This window comes from Alternaria rosae (genome assembly GCF_020736505.1).
Source record: "Alternaria rosae strain MPI-PUGE-AT-0040 chromosome Unknown BKA58scaffold_6, whole genome shotgun sequence".
In the NCBI taxonomy this organism is placed as follows: domain Eukaryota; kingdom Fungi; phylum Ascomycota; class Dothideomycetes; order Pleosporales; family Pleosporaceae; genus Alternaria; species Alternaria rosae.
The window spans coordinates 2027235-2046955 of record NW_025763575.1 but is presented as its reverse complement, the minus strand read 5'-3'; the positions used below and the strand labels follow the sequence as shown (position 1 = coordinate 2046955).

Below are 19721 nucleotides of genomic sequence, written 5' to 3'. Positions count from 1 at the left end.
ACAATATAGGTGTTGGGCACCTCTAACAATAGCCTACTCTTTGCTATCCAAGCCCCCAGTCTAAACCACCATCACATGTTCTATCACGGCGGCACGTGCGTCTACATCGCCTCCTCTTCCTCCATCTATATCTGCACCGCCCTCCCTTTCCCCTTCTCACGGCCATCCGCGGTCTTATCCGGCAATGGTATCTCCCTGCTCCTGCACCGTCGCCGTCGTCGTCTGATTCGTAAACGGACACGGCGGTAAGACCGTACTTCCACCCACCGGCTCATCTCCATCTATCGAAGTAATATCTGTCAATAGCGGTGTGTCCAACTCCATTTTAACATCCTTGTCTACTTCCTCATTCTGGGGCTGCACCTGTGTTTGTGCTTGGGCTTGGGCTTGGGCTTGAGCTTGTGCCTGTGCCTTAAGCATATCCGTCACCTCTTTCGAGTGACCCATACTGACCATACCGCCTCTACCCACCACCCTGTTCTTCGGCGAGATACTAATCGCTTTGAGTGACTTGTCCTTTGTCTTGTACGGCCCTCGTTTCTTGGGTATGTGGGGTGTTGGTATGGGCTGCGCTTGTGAATGCTGTGCTGGTACATATTGCGCTGATCCATGTTGCTGCAAATCTTGTTGTTGTTGTTGTTGTTGCTGTTGTTGTTGCTGTTGTACAGGAACGCCACCCAAATGTAAAGTATTCGGCCAAAGGGGCCGGTCTGGCAGTGTATCCGTGGACTGCGGTTGTAGCATTGGGGACAGTGTGCTATACCGGTCCCCCACGGCGGCGAAACTGACTCTTGCTAAAGCGGCTTTGGTAAAAGGACTCGGTGGAGGAGTCGAGAGTTGTCCGAAGCAGGGGCTTGTCAGGTCTAGTAGATAGAGCGGGTCCCTGGGGTCCATGGAAATGTATGGATTGTGTGTGGAGGCATCTGCTTGCCGGGCGAGGCATGGGTTCAATTTCGGATTAGCTTTCAATTTAAGAAAGTATTCGAGGAGTGGCGCGGCGTCCATGGGACCGGGTGCTGAGGTGGTGTTAGGAGGTGTGGCTTTTTATTGCGTGGTCTTGTGGCTCACGTTGATCGAGCGCTTTGTATTCAGCGTTGCATTGCGCGCGGAGGGTGTCGGCTTCTATTTTGTGTCGCAAGACTTCTTGTCGGCGCGCAGGACACTTTTGATGGCGTCAGCTCACTTTCCACGTGGCTTGAGCTTGGGAAGGCTGGGGTTACGGGACACTTACTTTATATACCCCCCTCTCATCGAGTTCCAACAACGTGTGACTTCTCTCCTCGCACTTTTGGCATTGCTCTTGCCCCCGCGTTCTAGTAACATTCTGCTTTCGTGCGGCTGTTTGAAGCTCTCGCCGTTCAGCATGTCTTAACAGCCTACGAGTCTGTCTCTGCGAAAGGTAGTTTTGTTGTTCACGTTCGGGCTCATGGAAATGATGACCCGGATCAACTATATCTATTGATTCTGCTACTTCATCATTTGAAGGCTGATCGAACGCCTACAGACCGTTACTACGTTTTCCTGTGGGAAGGTGAAACATATGAGGATGATGAAATACTTCAAGTCCAGGCAGCGTCTGCCACTCGCCCAACAAACTAACAGGAAGTCTCTGTTGCCTCAAGAACCTGATCGCCTTCACGACTTCGGTCGGAGGAGGCTCGTCCGGGTCGATGATGGCGTTGGGGTATCGTCTTCTGTAGTCTTTGAAGTAGTTTGGGATCTCGGCCTCAGTCTCCCATACTGCGGCGTTCTCAGCCATGATCGTATCCAGCTTCGTCTTGGTGATGTTCAGGATACAGCATGCGGGATAGAAGGAGCTGAGATAGGTGCCGGGACTGAAGTCGTCCTTGATCTCCTCGATGATGGTCTGGCGTAGTGATGTCCATAGAGATTCGAATGTGACCTTGATCGTATGTTAGCCTTATGAATACCTGCGGAGCCTACACCAAGATAGAAACATGCAAAGTAGGCGACCTAACGCCAACATAGGCTCCAGAGTGTTCAATTTTAACATACCTTAGAATCTACCATCTGGGGATCCCAGCGACGCCTCAAGGCCGCGTACCAGGGATCTGTACCCGCCTCGTATCCAATCTTGAAGTAGTCTTTGATGTGTTCCATGAGCGTCTCGTCGTTGGTCTCCATAGCCGCCATCAGCTCTCTCATACCATGGCCCGAGAGTGTCGGGTCAAACGGCGGTGATGGTGGAGCGTTGGCCGGTAGCGAAGGGAACGCCGCTGGCTTCTGAGGGATATGTGTTGGCTCAGGTTCGGGGGCGGAAGCTGCTGCGCGCTGAGAGATCCTGCTAGGGCGTATGGCAAGGTCGCGTGCTGGCGCTGCTTGGGGCTGCTGTCCGTCGCCTGAGCGTTTCTTTATGTACTTGATGTTTGCCATCTTACGGCTCTCGTGGGGGTTTGGTGGATTGCTTGCGCTTGTTCGCGCAGCCTGGGGTGCTGGGGACATTTCAAGAGCTGAAAGTGGGTGTGGTGTAAGGTGAACGGCGTCGGTAGTGAAAGGCGAAGAATCAGATGGGTCTGGGTTCGCGGCCAGCGTATTTGTGCGCAAAGGTCCTTGAGAGTGGACTTCCGCATCTTGGTCGCTTACGTCTGTACCTTGGTCACTAGAAGCTGGTTCTGGGGTAGTGGACTCTTCGTCAGTGGTGTGCCTATAGCGTGCAGGCCGTTTCAATTTGGCTAAATCTCGGAGGCTATAAGGCATATCGTGGACTTAAGAATGATTTGAGCGATGACTGGGTATCGATGCCTTCTAGCCCGTCGTGAACAAAGAATTTGCGGGATACTGGTAAGTGGTGACCGTAGAGTTCACCGCATCCACCATCATTGGGCCTGTATGAGACCGCATCGTAACTGCTATGCGTTTAGCGTGCAACAACAGCCCTGAGAATTCGAAGTGAAAGTCAGCAGCCATTGAGGCAGCGGTACTGCCAAGGTCAAGCAATATTGCAAGAGCCACAGCCACGTGCAAACACAGTGAGTCTTAGAGACAAGGCAGCCACTAGGCGCTGTAATAATTTGCTACCGTGTTGGCCTCCATGTGGAGAAGAGCAGGAAAAGTCAATGATTTCTTTAGGAAATGGTATCGGACCAAATTGGTTCACTTCGGACGACCTTTGTCTCTGCTGCGACTGGTGCGTCCACGGTTGAGACGAGAATGAACCTGCTTGCTCGATGATTAACAGTGGTTCAACTGGCGAGCCAAGGGAATGTACCATGCCCCGTTACCTCTTCGGGGTGTCACGATGCAGACGCATAATTGACGAGTGACTGAACACAGTCTGAAGTAGGAGGACAGTCATGGGTTGTGAGAGTGCGACGTGGCGGGAAGGCGCAAGAGCCAGTGAGTGTTTGAGGAAAATTTGAACCCGTTCGCAGTTGCTACCAAATACTACGGGCAGCCTGAATGGGAGGAGCAACCAACCCACATGTCCGCTCCTCTCATCAGAGCTCCAGGCCAAATTACAAACATAACCAATCTTTCAGATGCAGACGCATCGCCATATAACGCCTTGAGATATGCAGGGTATAATGCTAATGAAACGCCTAATACACAATCAATAGAAACGCCGATGCTAGGGGGTCGCACCTAGCGGTCCTGGAAGGGGGTGACATCACGCCCTGCAAATCGCAGCGCGTCAGACTCGTCCATACCACTATCCATGTCCGTATCCTCATCGTGATCCCGCATGTCCTCGACGCTGCGCTTATGCTTGGCTGACGGGAGAGGAAGCGAAAGTAATCCGAGCTGTGCGTAACCGTTGCCGAGACCATTTCGCTGGACCGCTTGAGCATTCGAGGCGGCGATAGAACGTCGTGCACCGATAATGTCCCAGTACGCACGCAAAATATTCTTCAAGACATCGTCGAAGTTGACGCAGAAGCGCTGCGCTTGGCAGACCTGCATAGCCTTGATGTAGTCAATGTCGTGGAGCGTCTGCATCAGGTATGCTGCGACGACTGCAGCCGACTTCTCATTGCCCGATTCGCAAAAGACTAGGACTTTGCCTAGAGTGGCTTGCCCTGTGGCCTCCAAGGTATGTTGTCGTACTCGTGTGACATGTGAATTAATCATCCTTGCTGCTTCAGGGAACTTGGGTGTGAGGCTGTAGAAGCTGGGAGCCTCGATGCTGCCAACCTCCATGCAGACCTGGGCAGCCGCTTGGGTCGCGCCCATCATGCTCTTGGCCTGCGCACGGATAGCCAGCACCATGGTGATGCCCTCGCGCTTGAGGAATTCCTTGTCCCTAGCTGCCACCATGGGTCCGAGATAGAGCCAGGGCAAGATCATTTGCGCCTCTCTCCGCCGCTCATAGGCCCATTCCAGCAGTGTGTTCTTTTGTATGATATCCTCGAGGTCTAGCTCATTCAAGAAGCTCATGTCTGCATCGTCTCCAGATGTGCCGCCTAAAGAGAGGCCGGGCATGTCGGTGGTGAGGGTGGGAGGGGGTACCACGATGCGCGGGGCCGTGGGAAGACGGTACGAGTACTCGTGTTGGCTGCGCAAGAGTCCATTTGGGGTGTCAGACAGGGTTCTTTCTTCACGGGCTGTCGCCATGGTCATCGTGTAGGATGGGTCGAGATTCGTTGGTGGGGGTGTGTTGTGATTTTCGATGATGGGGTTGTGGATGTGTCGGTGGATGGAGCGCGACGAGAAGGTTCTGACGAGTGCGCGTCACGAGAATTGCTTCTGATACAGTTGGGCAGTGAAGGGTGCCAGCGTACTATGAGCTTATATGGCGCGTTGAGGCAGGCGCAGGCAGCAACGCGCTTAGCAGGGGGAGAATTTGGGACGAGACCAGAATCTGCAATGTCTTACAAGTGGTCAAGGCCTTCCGGAAAGGAAGAGATGAGTGATTCGGGATTGTGAGAAACACACTTCATGGCGGGCTGGGTCTGGCCGACTATGTTTCGCCCGTGGTGAGAGCGCGCCACCGCGCCTTCTCGTGCAACCGCGGCAGTGCTAGCCAAAAGGAGGTGCAAGACGTCGCTGACGTAATCTTCCCCGCTACCCACGATATCTTCTCCCAGCACCAAAACCTAATACACAAACGAGCCTCATCTTGAGTTAACTTTCCCCTAAGCGTTTCAACAGTCCTTCTGATCTTCGCCTGTCTTTCACGCTCGATCTTGAATGGTTTTCTCGCGAAGAACCTTGGTTGTGTTCATTGGAAGGCTGGTACCGTTCTTCTGATAGGTGACCAGAGTCAGCTACTTGTAAACGCATCTAAGAGCAATTCGGACGTACATCGAAATCAATAGCGGACAATCTCACTGTGACCAACATATTTGAACAACGGATTGTCGATACAATAACTCCTACTATACGCATCTCCAACCGAAGTCTTTGTCTTCAGATCCTTCATCATTCCTCACTCTAGCTCCTCTGCGGCCACGCATCAACCAAACCCTCATAAACCGTCACATCACCAAACACCACCTCCCCACCCTCCACAAAGAAACTAATATTCGTACTATCCCCATACCAACTCCTCACCCAGGTGCTAATCGCAAACCGATCATTAGCATGTACCTCAACAACACCACCATCCACCACAATCGTCAAATCCAGCGTCTCAACCATGGTCTCATTTCCATGTCCGCCTGCAACATCAAACAAACGGAACTTCCCCGACTCATTGTCCGTGGGGATACCGTTCGTAGTCTGTGCCGCGGCCGAAGAGTTCGAACGGTCGATGATCATGCTTTCGTTGCCGAATTGGTAGTAGATGTTTGTGGATTCTTGGGGTCCGGATAGGATGGTAAAGCCCGCACGTACGTCGTCAGAGCGAGAGGGGAAGGTGATGGAGGCGGTGAGCATGTAATGTTTTGACTTTGGGCTTTCGGTGAATTTCGTTACGTTTGCCATGGATCCGCCGGATTGGGCTATGGTGTTCGTAGCATTGTCTTGGAAGGCGGCGTAAGGTTCCCGGGCGATCTTCTGGTGGAGAGTTGCGAGCGTGACCGTTCCGTTGTCGTTTTCGCAATCTACTCTCCATGCACCTTGCTCTCGGGAGAGCTCGTTGTCGACGACGTTTAGGTAGCCGACGCTGAGTTCACGTGGAAGGAGTAGGGATCCTGTCCAGTTTTGCTGTGGAGTTGGGAACTCATTGGTCAAGGTGCCGTAGAAGTCGCCTGTTAGCCAGAGGTATGTGATGAACCGATCCGGAGCACCGCTTGCTTTGCTAGCTTGTGAGTCCGCAGGGAGGACCTTGCCCGCAGCAGCGTACGCGGACCGCCCAGCATCGAGTCGTCCAGCCATCGTAGGTTCGAAAGTCAGTTTACCGTCAACAAGCTCTTGCTTTCCGGCAGCCCAGAGCATCTCCCTGTTGTCTGAGACTTGGGGCACAATGGGCTCGTAACTCCATTCCGCGCCTATTGTGACGAAGATCTCGCCTTCTGGGTTAGCACCTTGCTCGTCCAAAGCAAAGTAGTTGGCGACTTCAAAGTTGTAGCCCCAGCGTCCAGCCCAGCCCTCATCGGTCCAAGTCGAGTTCGCCGCTTCATGCCACCACTCGCCCAAGTACTCCCAGGTTTGGAACAAGTCTCTGTCTTCGTCATCGTATTGAGCGTACAGGAAGAGGCTGGGACCCTTGCCATGTACTCCGCCCGAGATGACCGTATACCACGTTCCATCCCGCTTGCCCAACAAACCATCGACCTGCGAGTTCTGGAACACGAAGGGATCGCGGAAGCCGGTGACGTTGACAGCAAATGGCGCGTCAGGGATGACAGGGCCGAACTCTGCTTTTGTGAAGTTGCGGCCACCGTCCGTAGCAAAGGCGAGTGATTGTGTCTCGCTTCCTTTGGTATACCGGATCGTCCATTGGATTGGCAGGAAGCTGACGCTGGTGTACAGCAAAGTCGGTGTGCCATTGACTCCTCTTTCAATCACGCTGCCGTCAAAAACAGCAACGGGATCGTTGATGCCGCCAGCGCGGATGAAAGGCTCGGAGTTGGGGTTCAGGTCATTGTATGTAACCAAGTCGTCTGTAGTCGCGCCTGATGCGCCTAGATGTAGGTATCCCACGTGGAAGAGGCCGGTCTCAGGATCCGTGTAGTGCATACACGGATCTCCAATCTGTCCAAACGCCGGGAGAACGTGTGCTTTCGGCCGCCATGTGTCGAACAGCGACGCATTAGCTAGAGTGGAGAGATTCGGTGGAGCAGCATTGTAATCAATAGATTCTTGACGAGGAATGATATGGCTTGTAGTTAGTGCTGCAAGAGACACCAAGACAGGAGATGAGCGCCTCATAATTGTAGGAAGTCGAGAGATGACAGAGGTTCTTCCGCACGATGCCAACCTGCGATGCCATTTCTATTTCTACAGTCAGCTTCAGCCTTCCTCCGTCCTCCGATTACCCGCACAATGACGACGATGGTAAGAAAGCGCGCAAAAGCTCCCCCGCAAAAGCACCGGGAGATTACTCGGCTCTACTTGCTCGCCTGGTGATTGGTTGAAAAAGCTGGTAGACTCGCTAGCGAGTAATGTAGGAATCTGTCGGACCGAGAATCGGCTTGGTAGCACCGCGACGCGTCGTGACGCATCGGCTACCATCTTGACATAGACGCGCCGGAACAGGTTGTGCGAGATACGAGTGTCGATTGATGCTTGGGCAGATTCGCCCTTACGAGGCAGCAGATTCCTGCTTCTGTTTAGGGAACATGAAAAGAATATCTCCACCTTCAACTCCGGCATTCTTGAGCGGGTTGCCCTCTCCTTCCGTACAGTTTCCTACGATCTCCTGATATCCACATCGTTGATAGAATCGCTCGTTCCCCTTGCTAGCCGCAACGCTCGCATGGACGTCTTCTTCTTTTGCGCGGTCAAGCCCCCATTTAACTAGTTCTCGCCCGAGCGACTTGCCAGCATAGTCTGGGTGAACACCCAAGATATCGAGATACCAGTTGTTTCTGCGGTCGCCGTTCCAGTGATGCTTGAAGTAAGGGAAAGTTTCTTCCAAGATATTGCGCTTGGTAGGATCGAGAGCGCGATTTGTTGTTGGAGGCAGAGGCTGGAAAGCATCCGGTCCTGTACCGGTGTTAGTATACCAGTTGATTCAGGAGTTGGAGATACTTGCCGACATCAACCCATTCGCTCTCCACCCTACGCTTCCCCTCGTCATCACCATCTCTTTTCCAGATAGCTGCACCAGCAATCTTTTCTTCCCCATCTACCGTCGTCGTTGCAGCTAAAAGTCTCGCGTTGGGTGTCTTCCAGTGCTCCCGTAGGTACTCGGACCAGAATATCTTGACGTCGTCTGGGTACTGATCACGGTAAGGATGCAGAGTCTGGCCGAAGAGCGATTCACCGAAGAATGCTTTGGCCAGAAGAGATGCCATGGCGGGCTCATCGGCGGGTGTTGCTAGGCGAATGGTCATTGTGTGAGGGGTACTCAGGTATAGCGGGGATATCGCAAGCTGCAGATAGAAGGCACTTTCTTAGATATACAAACTCACGAAGCACTGCACCACGGACTTGCGAATAGTGCCGGTTGCCTGGAAGACGTATAAGGAAGAAGAGTGTCTTGTCAGAGAGTTCGCGAAGTGCTCAGCTACGCAGGTCCCAAGATATAGTTTGCTAGTAAAACCCAAAGCAGCGGTCCTCAAAGTTATTGGTAGAAGAAAACGTTGTAACAGTTAATCTAGTCTAAGGTAGGATAAGGCTTACGCCTATGGTGCGCTGTAAGAAGGGTTATATTCTCTACATGCTGTGCATGCAAAAAGAAATCATTCAAGACTGGGTCTCTACGGAACGCAAAAAAAAGAAGTGATGGGTCTTACCGCGACTCGAACGCGGGGCCTCTCGCAAGCTGTGCTTGGGTTTTGCTCCAGAAGGGGCTCCCTAAGCGAGAATCATACCACTAGACTGGTGTTTGTTAGCTGGTGTTGATGCTGAACGGTGAGGTGATGAATTACCCATAAGACCGTAACACGTGATTTGATGACGACTTGAGAAATTAAATACAATATAAAGAGATTGCAAAAAAAAACCGGAAGAGCTGCAGCGTTGGCGAGGACGGGCGAAAGGGCGCTCATGATACTCCGCTATTAGCGAAACCACGAGAACATGAGTCCCACTCAGAGAGTGGAGAACACGCTTAGGCTAGTAAGGCTAGAACTGCGCCCTTCAAGAAATACATCTCGTAGGCAGGTAAGCTCATGAGGTGCAGCCGCGCTGGATTAATATTGGTTCATCCATTACATCCTTCGTCTTCATTTCCATTGCGAATAACAGACTACACATCACAGCACTGAGCATCTCGAAGATTCGACATGCCTGAGCTTCCAAACATACAAATCCGCGACGCCGAGTTCCCCGCCGACAAGCAGGTGGTGGGGCAGCTGTTTAGGGCGTACGCACAGTCACTGCCCATCAGCCTCGACTTTCAAAATTTCGACCACGAATTGGCGGAACTACCTGGCAAATATGCAGCCTCAAAAGGAGGCGCTGTTTGGTTGCTGGTCTCCTCGGCAGGAGACGGAGGAAGTCACGAAAGCAAGGCCGGCTTCAGCACCACAAAAGAGAACGAGCAAGCCATAGGATGCATAGCCATCCGACCTTTCTTCGCGACGCCCACCACAGCTGAGTCTGCAACTTTACTAGCGCACTCAACGTCAGCACCCACCAAGACATGCGAGCTCAAGCGCTTGTTTCTCGCGCCTGAAACGCGGGGGATGCGTCTCAGCAAACCATTGATGGAAGTTGCTCTCTCGCATGCAAAAAAGCTGGGCTATGAAGAGATGCTGCTCGATACACTTCGCAGCATGAAGACTGCGCGAAAGCTGTATGAGGGATATGGTTTTGAGGAGATTGACAGCTATTATGAGAACCCAGAGGACGCAGTATTCTATCGCTTAAAGCTCTAATGTCGCGTTGGCTGGCCTGCAGTCGCGTCGCGGGACGGGTTGACAAAAGTAATTAAAGTTCGGGCGTGATCGCGCGTCGAAAACATCGTCATCGATTTTCCACTTAGCGCGTCCCCTTCATCGCGACCGCGTCCCACTGCATGCGGTCATTTTCACATACCCCTGGCGCTAGAAACAATACTATCATTCGCATTGATCCTGCTCTTGAGCGATTCTTCTCATCGTACGCGATATGACCGTTTCCCCTGTAACGAGCGCAATGTCTGGATCGCACTCTACGCCCGCTTCATCGCCACCACAAGCCGACATGGATGCAGAGAGTGTACCGCAGTCGATGCAGCAGGAGGAGAAGCGCATGAGGACGCAACGCGAAAAAGATGACGCGAAACGCGAAGCACAACTAGAGAAGGAGAGGCAAGAAGACATCAAGAGCGGCAGGGAGGTACTCGACAAGAAGTTCCAGCAATTGGAGTTCTTGATGAACAAGAGCAAGGTCAGTTCTGTCGCTGAGACAGTGTGCTGTATTGCTTTGAACGATTGCTAACGTATGGCAGCTGTATGCATCGGTTATGCTTGCGCAGATGCAGCAGCAAGAAGAACAGGAGCACGAGCAAGACGAGAAGACGAACGGACAGACTTCGAAGCGCGAAAAGATCGCCGACACAACCGCGGCAGCATCACAGCGACGAGCTACACGCGGAACTACGGCCAACGGCGCGACAACGGCGAAGCAGGAAGAAGAGGATGCAACGCCAAAGAAACGTGCGGGCAGACCAAAGAAGGCAGACACCAAGGGCCGTGATAGACCCAAGAAGCAAACGTCGGACATATCGAGCTACTTCAGCAAGGAAGATTTACAAAAGAAGGCGGGCAATCAGGACGTAGGAGAGGCCTTGAAAGAAGCAGCAGAGGATGACAAAGACAACGTGAAGACGAGTGATATTGGTATGACAGACCTCAAATCTGCACGGCAGCCAAAGCTAGTCACTGGAGGTACCATGAGATCATACCAACTCGAGGGCCTTGAGTGGATGGTTTCGCTCTACAACAACGGCATCAATGGCATTCTGGCAGACGAGATGGGCCTCGGCAAAACCATCCAGACGATAGCCATGCTCGCTCATCTATGGGAGAACAAGTCCTACGGGCCTTTCCTGATTGCCGCGCCGCTCAGCACCACAAGCAACTGGGTCGCAGAGTTTGAGAAATGGACACCTAGCATGCCGGTCATGCTATACCATGGCGATAAGAAGGAGCGCGAAAGACTGCGCAAAACTAGGTTACGAAACCCTGGTACTGCCGACTTCCCTATCATGGTCACCAGCTACGAGATCTGCATGAACGATCGCAAGTACCTCACAAGTTTTGGCTGGCAGTTCATCATCATCGACGAAGGACATCGCATCAAGAACCTTGACTGCCGGCTGATTCGCGAATTGCAACAGTTCCAATCCGCAAATCGTCTCCTCATCACTGGTACGCCATTGCAGAACAATCTTGTGGAGCTGTGGTCGCTGCTACATTTCCTACTGCCGACAGTATTCGACAAGTTATCTACGTTTGAGAGCTGGTTCGACTTCTCTGGGCTGAAAGACAAGTCCAGCTTCGAGCAGTTACTATCGGAAGAGCGACAGCAGTATCTGGTGAAGTCACTACATGCTGTCTTGAAGCCATTCTTGCTGCGACGAGTCAAGACGGACGTTGAGAGCTTGATGCCCAAGAAGCGCGAGTACGTGTTGTACGCTCCGTTGACTTCTATGCAGCGCGAGCTGTACCAGGCGATTCTCGACGGCACCAGTCGATCCTATCTCGAGGAGAAAGCTGTTGAACGGTTGAGCATCGGCCTCAGTAGTCGAGCAGGAACGCCATTGAGCATTCGCAGCAACAACGGAGGTCTTAAGCGTAAGGCTTTGAGTAGCAGAGACACACCAATCAAGAGTGCGAAGACGTCTCGTGCAGGTACGCCGGCATCTGTTGCCTCAACAAGGAGCCGAGGCCGACCAAAGAAGAACTACGAAGAAGTGAGTGATGATGAGTATTTTGATGGACTGGATAAGGCAGAATCCGAGTCAGAGGAAGAAGAGCTGAGCTCTGATGCTGAAGATGAGAGAACGCGAGCTGCGACTTTCGAAATCGCAAAACGTCAGCTCATGCAGAAGAAGCTCGGTAATCCTATCATGCAGCTCCGACTGTGCTGCAACTCACCATACAACTTCTTCAACCCTTTTATACGAGCAGATACCGACGGGGCCGAAACATTCGCATCAGAGACAGAGCCCGATGAGACAATCGTGTCAACCTCTGGCAAGATGCTTCTCCTCGATGCACTTCTCCCCGAGCTGATACGTCGCGGCCACAAGGTCCTGATCTTTTCACAATTTACCACTACCCTGGATCTTCTAGGCCATTACCTCGATCTGCGCTCCTGGAACTATGCCCGCATCGATGGATCCGTCGCACAAACAGACCGTCAAGACCAAATCTTAGCCTTCAATAAGCCATCTTCTACAAAGGAGGCTGCGGACATCTTCATTCTATCCACCCGCGCTGGTGGCCAAGGCATCAACCTCGCAGCAGCGGATACAGTCATTCTCTTCGACAGCGACTGGAACCCTCAGCAAGATCTCCAAGCCATGGACCGCGCGCATCGCATCGGTCAAACCCGCAACGTCATCGTCTACCGCTTCGCGACGCGCAACACCGTCGAGCAGAAACTCCTGGAATCTGCAGAAGCGAAGCGTCGGCTCGAAAAGCTTGTCATTAGGAAGGGTGGTGTGCGGAATGACCGGGGCGGCACACGAGGTAACGAGAAGGAGCAAGAGGTTGAGGAATTACAGAAGCTCCTTAGAAGAAGCGACGGAGAGAAGTTTGACGTTGAGGGTACGGAGAGTGGCAAGGTGTTGGGAAAGGAGGAGCTGGAGATTTTGTTGGATAGAAGTGATGAGGCGTATGAGAGAGCGGAGAAGGGATTAGATATTGGTGGCGATGGTGCTGTCTTTCAGGCTGTGGGGAAGAGGGAGGAAGGGGCTCTTATGGAGGGACTGAGAGCGTGATGTAGTCATTGTTAACTGTATTTGAATACCCAACATGTTTACGAACCGACCCAAGCTCATGTCTGCATACCAAAGTACCTAGGTACAATTTCGATGACCAGCCCAATTCAAGACCACGCCTCAGTCTGAGTCAAAGGTGCACATTCCCTTCTTCGTTATAGTTGAGTGATGTTGCGACTCGGATGGTGGATCCTCGGGTGACTGGGTGGCTGCTTCCTCCCTTGCAGGCCAACGCGTCATGGTCGCGTTGCGATTCCTCGCTTTGCAGCCCTCATTCGTCCTCATACCACCCATCAAATTCACGACTGAGATCGAACGATGCTTTCTTTGTGCCGTACGTGCGCTATGGATGCCCGATGCATTGCGTCTCATTAAAGCTGGTCAGCGGACAGCCTCGCGCGACGCGGATGACAGCGGCTAATACATACTTGCGGAACAGGCCAACTTACCCGGTACGCAGCCCATCATGGATGGTACCTTGCATCGAACTGACTCTTCAGATGTCAGGAAACCTTCAAATATGACGTTCCGGCAATACCATGTCGTGTTTCGGTATCGTCGGCATCTCGCATTTAGCCTCTGTCGACACGCGAGAGCTTTCAAATCTACGGGATACACGTGGGCAGGTGCCGAGAAGTGCTTCGAAAGGCCCCACTTCACCACTCGGTTGGTCTCACGAACCATCCACCATATTTTTCTCTGGCTGCGAGTGTCATTTACCGGACCCAGAAAGCGACAGCGAGATTTGTGATTGAAGCTGTGACACCTATAGAGCAGTTCGCATGCGCTCTTTGATCGCAATGGCTCCTATAGCTTCTCAACCTACTTGGAAGAGTCTTTTCACATGGCTTCCATACATGCGCAACACCAGGAGGCCCCACAAAGATACCCAGCGTTTGGCCTCCATATTAGCAATAATGTGGAATCCCGTAAACGCTTGTACGACCATCAAAGCTTACAGTTTCAATTTACAGGACGGGTTTGGCACTGTGTTTCCATTGGTCTATTGCACATTCTCAGACTCGAAGAAGCCTCACATGCACGCGGCCAAGTATTCAGTAAACCCATCTGCTATATTGAGCAGGTGAGCCATTCATTATCGTCTGGCTGACTGTCCCTAGCTTCCGTGAGGCGATGTGTGAGTGTGATTAATACCTGGGTTTGCTCACTGGAAATGTCTGGTTTACCTGGTACCTCAACATCCTTTTCAGACAGCTTGCCATGCGTTGGACATTTATCAACCTGGCAGGGGCCTTGAGCTTCTCAGGAGTTTTAGCCCTAGTTGGGCCATCACTCAAAACCTCACTCGTTGTGCATCCACAAGGACCTCTCACCGTATCAGAAAGCATCCAAGACACCATTGCGCAACATCTCAAGGAACGCAACACTACAACGCCAAACCTCTACTCTCGCTCGCTCCACTACTTGTTCCCTCGACAAGCGGCGGGACGTTGTGGAGCTGATTTCAGCAACCAGAGATGTGGTGGTAACCAATGCTGTTCAAGTTATGGCTACTGTGGAACTGAGTTCGAGGTATGCGTGACCACAACGTCTCGATTCCACGCACACTAACGGAAGTTCCTTTAGCACTGCGGCGTCATTGTTGGATGTCAGCCTGACTTCGGAAGATGCGGTGACGCAGCACCAGAGCCTACCACTACACCCACGCCTACACCCACACCCACACCCACACCCACACCTCTGCCACCTACAAGCTCAGACCCTGTTCCATCAAGCTCCTCCGCTCTCCCACCACTGCCCTCTGGCACGCTCATCCCATCGACGAATGGGCAATGCGGAAACGCGACAACATGTGCCGGCTCCGCCTTCGGAAGCTGCTGCTCGGAGTACTACTATTGCGGTAACTCCGTAGACTTCTGCGGCACTGGATGTCGTCTTGGCTTTGGAACTTGCGGCGGCGTGGCACCACCGCCAGGCTCTTCTTCCTCTGCGTCGGCCCCTGTCCCCAGCAGCTCGTCAACTAGACCATCGCCCACGCCGACTCCTACTTCCACACCAACATCAACACCAACGCCTAGCTCGGCCTCTTCTGCGGCACCTGTTCCGACGAATGTCAGTACTAGCGGACGGTGTGGAGCGGATGGGAATGGTCAGACTTGTACGGGTAGTACTTTCGGGAGATGCTGTTCAAGCTATGGGTGGTGTGGCAATGACGAAAATGACTACTGCAGACTGTCGTGGGGTTGTCAGCCGCAGTTTGGAACATGTGGTTAGTAAGAGCCTTATCAGCGGTGCAGTAGAATTGGTCAATCACGTTGATGAGTTCAGTAACGGCCTCGGTAATTGTCTCAAGCTGCATACATGTAAGCAAATAGCTTTCTGTAGACTGAATTAGCATCAACATCTCATTTCCAGATAGAATATCCGGTGTGCGAACAATGCGTGTCCGTCTTTGCTCCCCTGTGTGAACTTTACTCTTGAATGGTTGACATCACCGGAGAGTGCCGCATATGCAAAACTGATTGTCGTCAAACGTATTGGGTACGGAGAGTGCCATATTATGTGTGGTGAGGAAACGACTTTGCATCAATGAAAAGTCCCTGAGATCGTGAAATGTCGCACTGTTGCCAGGACAGCTTTGACGCTTCCGCCAAACCCAATCGTAGATCCTACATTCATCGTGAAAGGCCTAGACACAACTTCGCAGGTGTTCAAGTGGATACTCTGGTACCTTGAACCTGCTCAACATTGGTCTTTACCGGTAGCATGGTGCTCTATTCTTATCGTCGGTTGTGAGGAACTGAGCTTGAGGATGTGATTGGCCGTGCACTTGCGCTCGATGAAAGCGCACGCTACGGTGAGACAACTACTACCTTTTGCTTCCATAGTGCGTCCCAGGCAACCCACGAGTACCGGCGATGTTGGCGTGATGACACCCCTGACGGAAAATATCGGCTGCAGTAGACCTAGCCAATGCGAAAGACCTACCTAGGTATGTAGCGCCAGGGTGAACGACAGGTACTAGTGTTTAGATCCTGAGAACGAAAAAGTAAAGTATGGGGAAATTGCCCGGCGCAAACATATTTTGGTAGCGGAGATGGGGGCAACGGATGAAGGACTCCATGCCGATCTCAGCCGGTAACATCGCGTCCCTTCACACCTGGGCATCTCCTCGGTTTTGCGCGAAGTGTTGAACTTCACAGCCACATGCCTCCGCAGCAGCGCCGCCATCCGCAACCCAAGAAAACTAGTATACAGTTGGCACGCTGCAAGATCGATGAAGTGCGTTCGTGACGTATGATCTTGGCAGCCTAGGACAGCAGAGAGTTTACCATCAACTTCGCCGTCATTGGACAAAGGCGTTTTGACCGAGGCAACTTTCCAAACATTTTACTGCCCGTCTTTTGACAAATTTCCTTCAGGGGTGTCTAAGTTGCATCGGAAGTAGCGTTTTGCAGATCTCACGATGCTTTGGTATACGGGAAGCTGACCGTTCCCCATAATTGGGTGGGGGCTTTGATCCTGTTGGTTCGGGCACGCTAACTTCCGGAGGGTACCCCTGGTAAGTGCCGCCAACTACCGCATCGTGCATACCGACTTCAGCCAGGTCTTAGACTCTTGAGGATAGCTAGTATCCTAAATCTCGCAGGTGCCTCCTGTTCGGCGCGGGTGGCGGTTGCTTGATATTGGCCACAATCCCACTTTCACCCCATCTGACCTTTCTTCCTCGGGCACTACCCCGGATCCATAGGTAATAGTCTGGCGCCTAAGGTCCCGATCGAGAGCAGTTCACGAATCACAGACGAGTGGTTGTCATCTCCACATGATCCCGCACAGCCCAAAGTGTCTCTGGAGATGGCCGACGCCCGTTGTGTACTATCGACCAAGAGATCGACAGCGGGGTCTTTGTTCAACGACCAGGTCAACCGCGGCCATTGCTCACGTCGCCGATGCGCGTCATGCAGACTATGGGGTGACAGCAAACGTGATGGCGATGTTGTGTACGTACCTGCAGATTGGTATATAGCATGCCCGACCCATCTGGTCTACACTTCATTGCTAGCATCAAGTCTTCTCATCAATCACAAACATGCACTTCTCTTCTTTCCAATTAGCTTTGATCGCCGCGGCGCCCCTTGCCAGCGCCTGGCCAACTGCCATCTTGGACGCTGCTGGTCATGATCCCGAGCTCCTGAAGCGCGCCGAGGAGGCCGCGAGGCTGGTGAAGCTGCAAGGTCGTCAAGCTGGTGCAGATGCTGCGACAGCAATCTTTGAGCCAGTGCCTATCTTCAACGCGAAGGCCCAGTACATCAACATCACCAAGGGCAGCGGCCACGAGTACGTTGCTCCAGGACCGGATGACCTCCGAGGACCTTGCCCTGGTCTTAACGCATTCGCCAACCACGTAAGTCCCTCACTGTGTCCTGCTCAGTTGACGATACTAACACGTCAAAGAACTACCTGCCCCACAATGGATATGCCACTGTGACACAATACATCGAAGCCACACAAAAGGTGGTTGGCATGGGCCCCGTCCTGTCGACCTTTCTCTCAGTTCTTGGAGGCGCCCTCGACGGTGACCTTCTTAGCTGGTCTATGGGTGGCACGCCATCCATCGCTCAAGCAGGTGTGACAGGTACCCTAGGTAATGGGTTGAGCGGTTCCCACAACAAGTACGAGGCCGATGCTTCGCCAACAAGGCCCGACCTTTACCAGGCCGGGAACAACTACAAGACTGTCGCCAGCCAGTTCCAAGAGTTGATCGACTACTCACCCGGTGGTGTCGTCACCCTGGACAGTCTAACAGACTTCAGAAGCCATCGATTCGATGTGCAGAAGCAGACTAACCCCTACTTCTTCAACGGACCATTCTCCGGTGTGTTGGTGCAACCTGCTGCGTACACCTTCATCTTCCGCTTCATGGCCAACCACACTGCTCAGGACCCCACCGGTATCCTCCCATACGATGTCATTAAGTCATGGTTCGGTATCGAGGGAAACAGTGGTAACTTCAAGGCGGTCCAAGGCGGAGAGCGCATCCCGGAGAACTGGTACCGTCGTGCTCTTGAGTACCCTTACGAGACCACTTACTTCCTTGCGGATGCTGTCAATGCTGCTCTTCTCCACCCCAAGTTCCTTGACATTGGCGGGTACGTCCATCTTCCTCCTGCTCTTGCTTAGAACACATGCTAACACCTTTTCAGAAACACTGGTACTCCCAACTCTTTCGTCGGTGTTGATGTTGCGGACTTGACTGGCGGTGTCTTCAACGGCGCATCTCTGCTTGAGGGCAACAACCTCGGCTGCTTCGTCTACCAGGCATCGGCGCAAGCCAAGCCGGACATCCTCCTCGGACCGCTTAATGCCCTTACCAGCGCTATTGGAAGCGTTGTCGGAGCTTTGGGCTGCCCTCAGCTTGCGACTCTTGACGAGAATCTGCTCAAGCAGTTCCCTGGCTACACCAAGTCGCCCGTTTATGGTTAGATCAGATGAATAGGAATAATGTATATAGTTAGTAAGATGTCATGTCTAAAGACATCCGGATATGAGCATAACCATAACGAAATGAATACAATGTTACGACCTCTGACCTCCTTGCGGTACTTTCAATTGTGTGTTGTCCCTTGCTGACGCAAAAGTGTTGAGAAATATGTATGTTTCATGCTTCTTGCTTTTCGCCGTCAATGAAGTCGCGAATGGTCTGTTCAAGCCCCACGTCTTCACTAAACCCTAGCTCTCTCGCTCTCGCAGTATCGTACTTCGCCGGCCAGCTCAACACGATCCTCTGCGTAGTCTCATCTCTCCTCTCTTTCACCAAAGCTCTCGTCTCCTTTCCAGCGATCTTTTCCAAGGCGTCCAAGATCTCTCCGCTCGTAGCTGTGTAACCGGGTAAAAGCACTTGGCGGAAGTGCCCAAACTTTTCCGCCGGGACTTTAATGGCGTGCACGAGGTTTGTCGCCAGCGCGCGCGGTGAAGTAAGCCATATGCCAATGCTCGGGTCGACTGGTAATTCTGACTCCTTCCCATGGATTGGCTCGCGTACAATGCCGGAGACGAAGGACGAAGCCGCAGCAGTTGGTGCGCCTGCTCTTACAAAGACAGTTGGCAGGCGCACGACTCGTCCGTCAATAAGCCCGCGTCGCGAATAGTCGTTGAGAAGGAACTCAATCATGAGTTTCTGGGTGCCGTAGCTTGATTCTGGCATAGGTACAATATCCGTCTCTGTCGCTACATTCTCCGCTGCTTTCCGGCCAAATACTGCGCAGGAAGACGTAAAAACTACTTTGATTCCTGGTCGCTTGATCCGGATGGTGTCTAGTAGCTGGCGTACAGATTCAAAGTTGACTTTTAGACCAAGCTCGAGGTTTGCTTCGCTACCACTCGACATGATGCCATGTAGGATATACACGGCATCCGGTGATTGGGCGATGAGGTCTTCGCATGCGGAAAGCGATGTGAGATCTGCCGAGGTGCACTGTACGTTTTGCGACGATGTTGGATTAGGAGGCGGGTTGACATCGGCTAAAATGAGTGCATCTGCGGTGCTCGTTTCGATGAGTTTCTTTGCGAGAATTTGGCCGACGAAACCACCGGCTCCTGTGATCAAGACCTTCATCTTGGCTTTTGAACGACGGTGAAGGATTTGGAGTAAGGTTTGGGGTAAAACTTGGAGTCATGTCTTCCATTGTTGCTGAAAGATGCTGCACTTAACAGTGTTGCCGGTTCGGTGACGATACCGATGTACAAGGTGGGGAAAGTGTGGGGACGGCGCCTGCCCCGGATCATTGTCGGCCGAGTTTGTACCTGCCGAACCCTCATA

General features: G+C 52.5%; 8 protein-coding genes across 8 annotated transcripts; 4 read left to right on the top strand and 4 right to left on the bottom strand.

Annotated features, from left to right (window-relative positions):
* Positions 1-14: 14 nt before the first annotated feature.
* BKA58DRAFT_421912 (uncharacterized protein) lies at positions 15-2982 on the bottom strand. Its single transcript, XM_046172806.1, has 5 exons — positions 2017-2982; positions 1559-1867; positions 1232-1498; positions 1069-1162; positions 15-1016 (listed from the first exon to the last, which is right to left on the bottom strand). Exons 1-5 carry the CDS (start codon positions 2716-2718, stop codon positions 175-177), a joined length of 2214 nt encoding a protein of 737 aa, XP_046024569.1. The 5' UTR covers positions 2719-2982; the 3' UTR covers positions 15-174.
* A 247-nt stretch (positions 2983-3229) lies between these two features.
* Positions 3230-4926, bottom strand: BKA58DRAFT_387377 (FMI2 protein). Its single transcript, XM_046170550.1, has one exon. It carries the CDS (start codon positions 4576-4578, stop codon positions 3604-3606), a length of 975 nt encoding a protein of 324 aa, XP_046024568.1. The 5' UTR covers positions 4579-4926; the 3' UTR covers positions 3230-3603.
* Positions 4927-5391: 465 nt separating this feature from the next.
* BKA58DRAFT_403014 (glycosyl hydrolase) lies at positions 5392-8399 on the bottom strand (the record flags this gene model as incomplete). The annotated part of the gene is made up of 3 exons (XM_046171758.1): positions 5392-7321; positions 7650-8049; positions 8129-8399. The coding sequence occupies 3 exons, from the start codon at positions 8397-8399 to the stop codon at positions 5392-5394; spliced, it is 2601 nt and encodes an 866-aa protein (XP_046024567.1).
* Positions 8400-9160: 761 nt separating this feature from the next.
* Positions 9161-10091, top strand: BKA58DRAFT_387372 (acyl-CoA N-acyltransferase). Its single transcript, XM_046170549.1, has one exon. It carries the CDS (start codon positions 9294-9296, stop codon positions 9885-9887), a length of 594 nt encoding a protein of 197 aa, XP_046024566.1. The 5' UTR covers positions 9161-9293; the 3' UTR covers positions 9888-10091.
* Positions 10092-10093: 2 nt separating this feature from the next.
* Positions 10094-12941, top strand: BKA58DRAFT_430251 (ISWI chromatin-remodeling complex ATPase ISW2; the record flags this gene model as incomplete). The annotated part of the gene is made up of 2 exons (XM_046173061.1): positions 10094-10380; positions 10442-12941. The coding sequence occupies exons 1-2, from the start codon at positions 10120-10122 to the stop codon at positions 12938-12940; spliced, it is 2760 nt and encodes a 919-aa protein (XP_046024565.1). The 5' UTR covers positions 10094-10119.
* Positions 12942-13813: 872 nt separating this feature from the next.
* BKA58DRAFT_198868 (uncharacterized protein) lies at positions 13814-15330 on the top strand. Its single transcript, XM_046165788.1, has 2 exons — positions 13814-14473; positions 14528-15330. Exons 1-2 carry the CDS (start codon positions 14162-14164, stop codon positions 15173-15175), a joined length of 960 nt encoding a protein of 319 aa, XP_046024564.1. The 5' UTR covers positions 13814-14161; the 3' UTR covers positions 15176-15330.
* A 1661-nt stretch (positions 15331-16991) lies between these two features.
* On the top strand, positions 16992-18385 carry BKA58DRAFT_317045 (uncharacterized protein; the record flags this gene model as incomplete). Its single annotated transcript, XM_046167603.1, has 3 exons — positions 16992-17306; positions 17357-18051; positions 18106-18385. 3 exons carry the CDS (start codon positions 16992-16994, stop codon positions 18383-18385), a joined length of 1290 nt encoding a protein of 429 aa, XP_046024563.1.
* Positions 18322-19641, bottom strand: BKA58DRAFT_198850 (NAD-dependent epimerase/dehydratase-like protein). Its single transcript, XM_046165787.1, has one exon. It carries the CDS (start codon positions 19515-19517, stop codon positions 18561-18563), a length of 957 nt encoding a protein of 318 aa, XP_046024562.1. The 5' UTR covers positions 19518-19641; the 3' UTR covers positions 18322-18560.
* Positions 19642-19721: the final 80 nt, after the last annotated feature.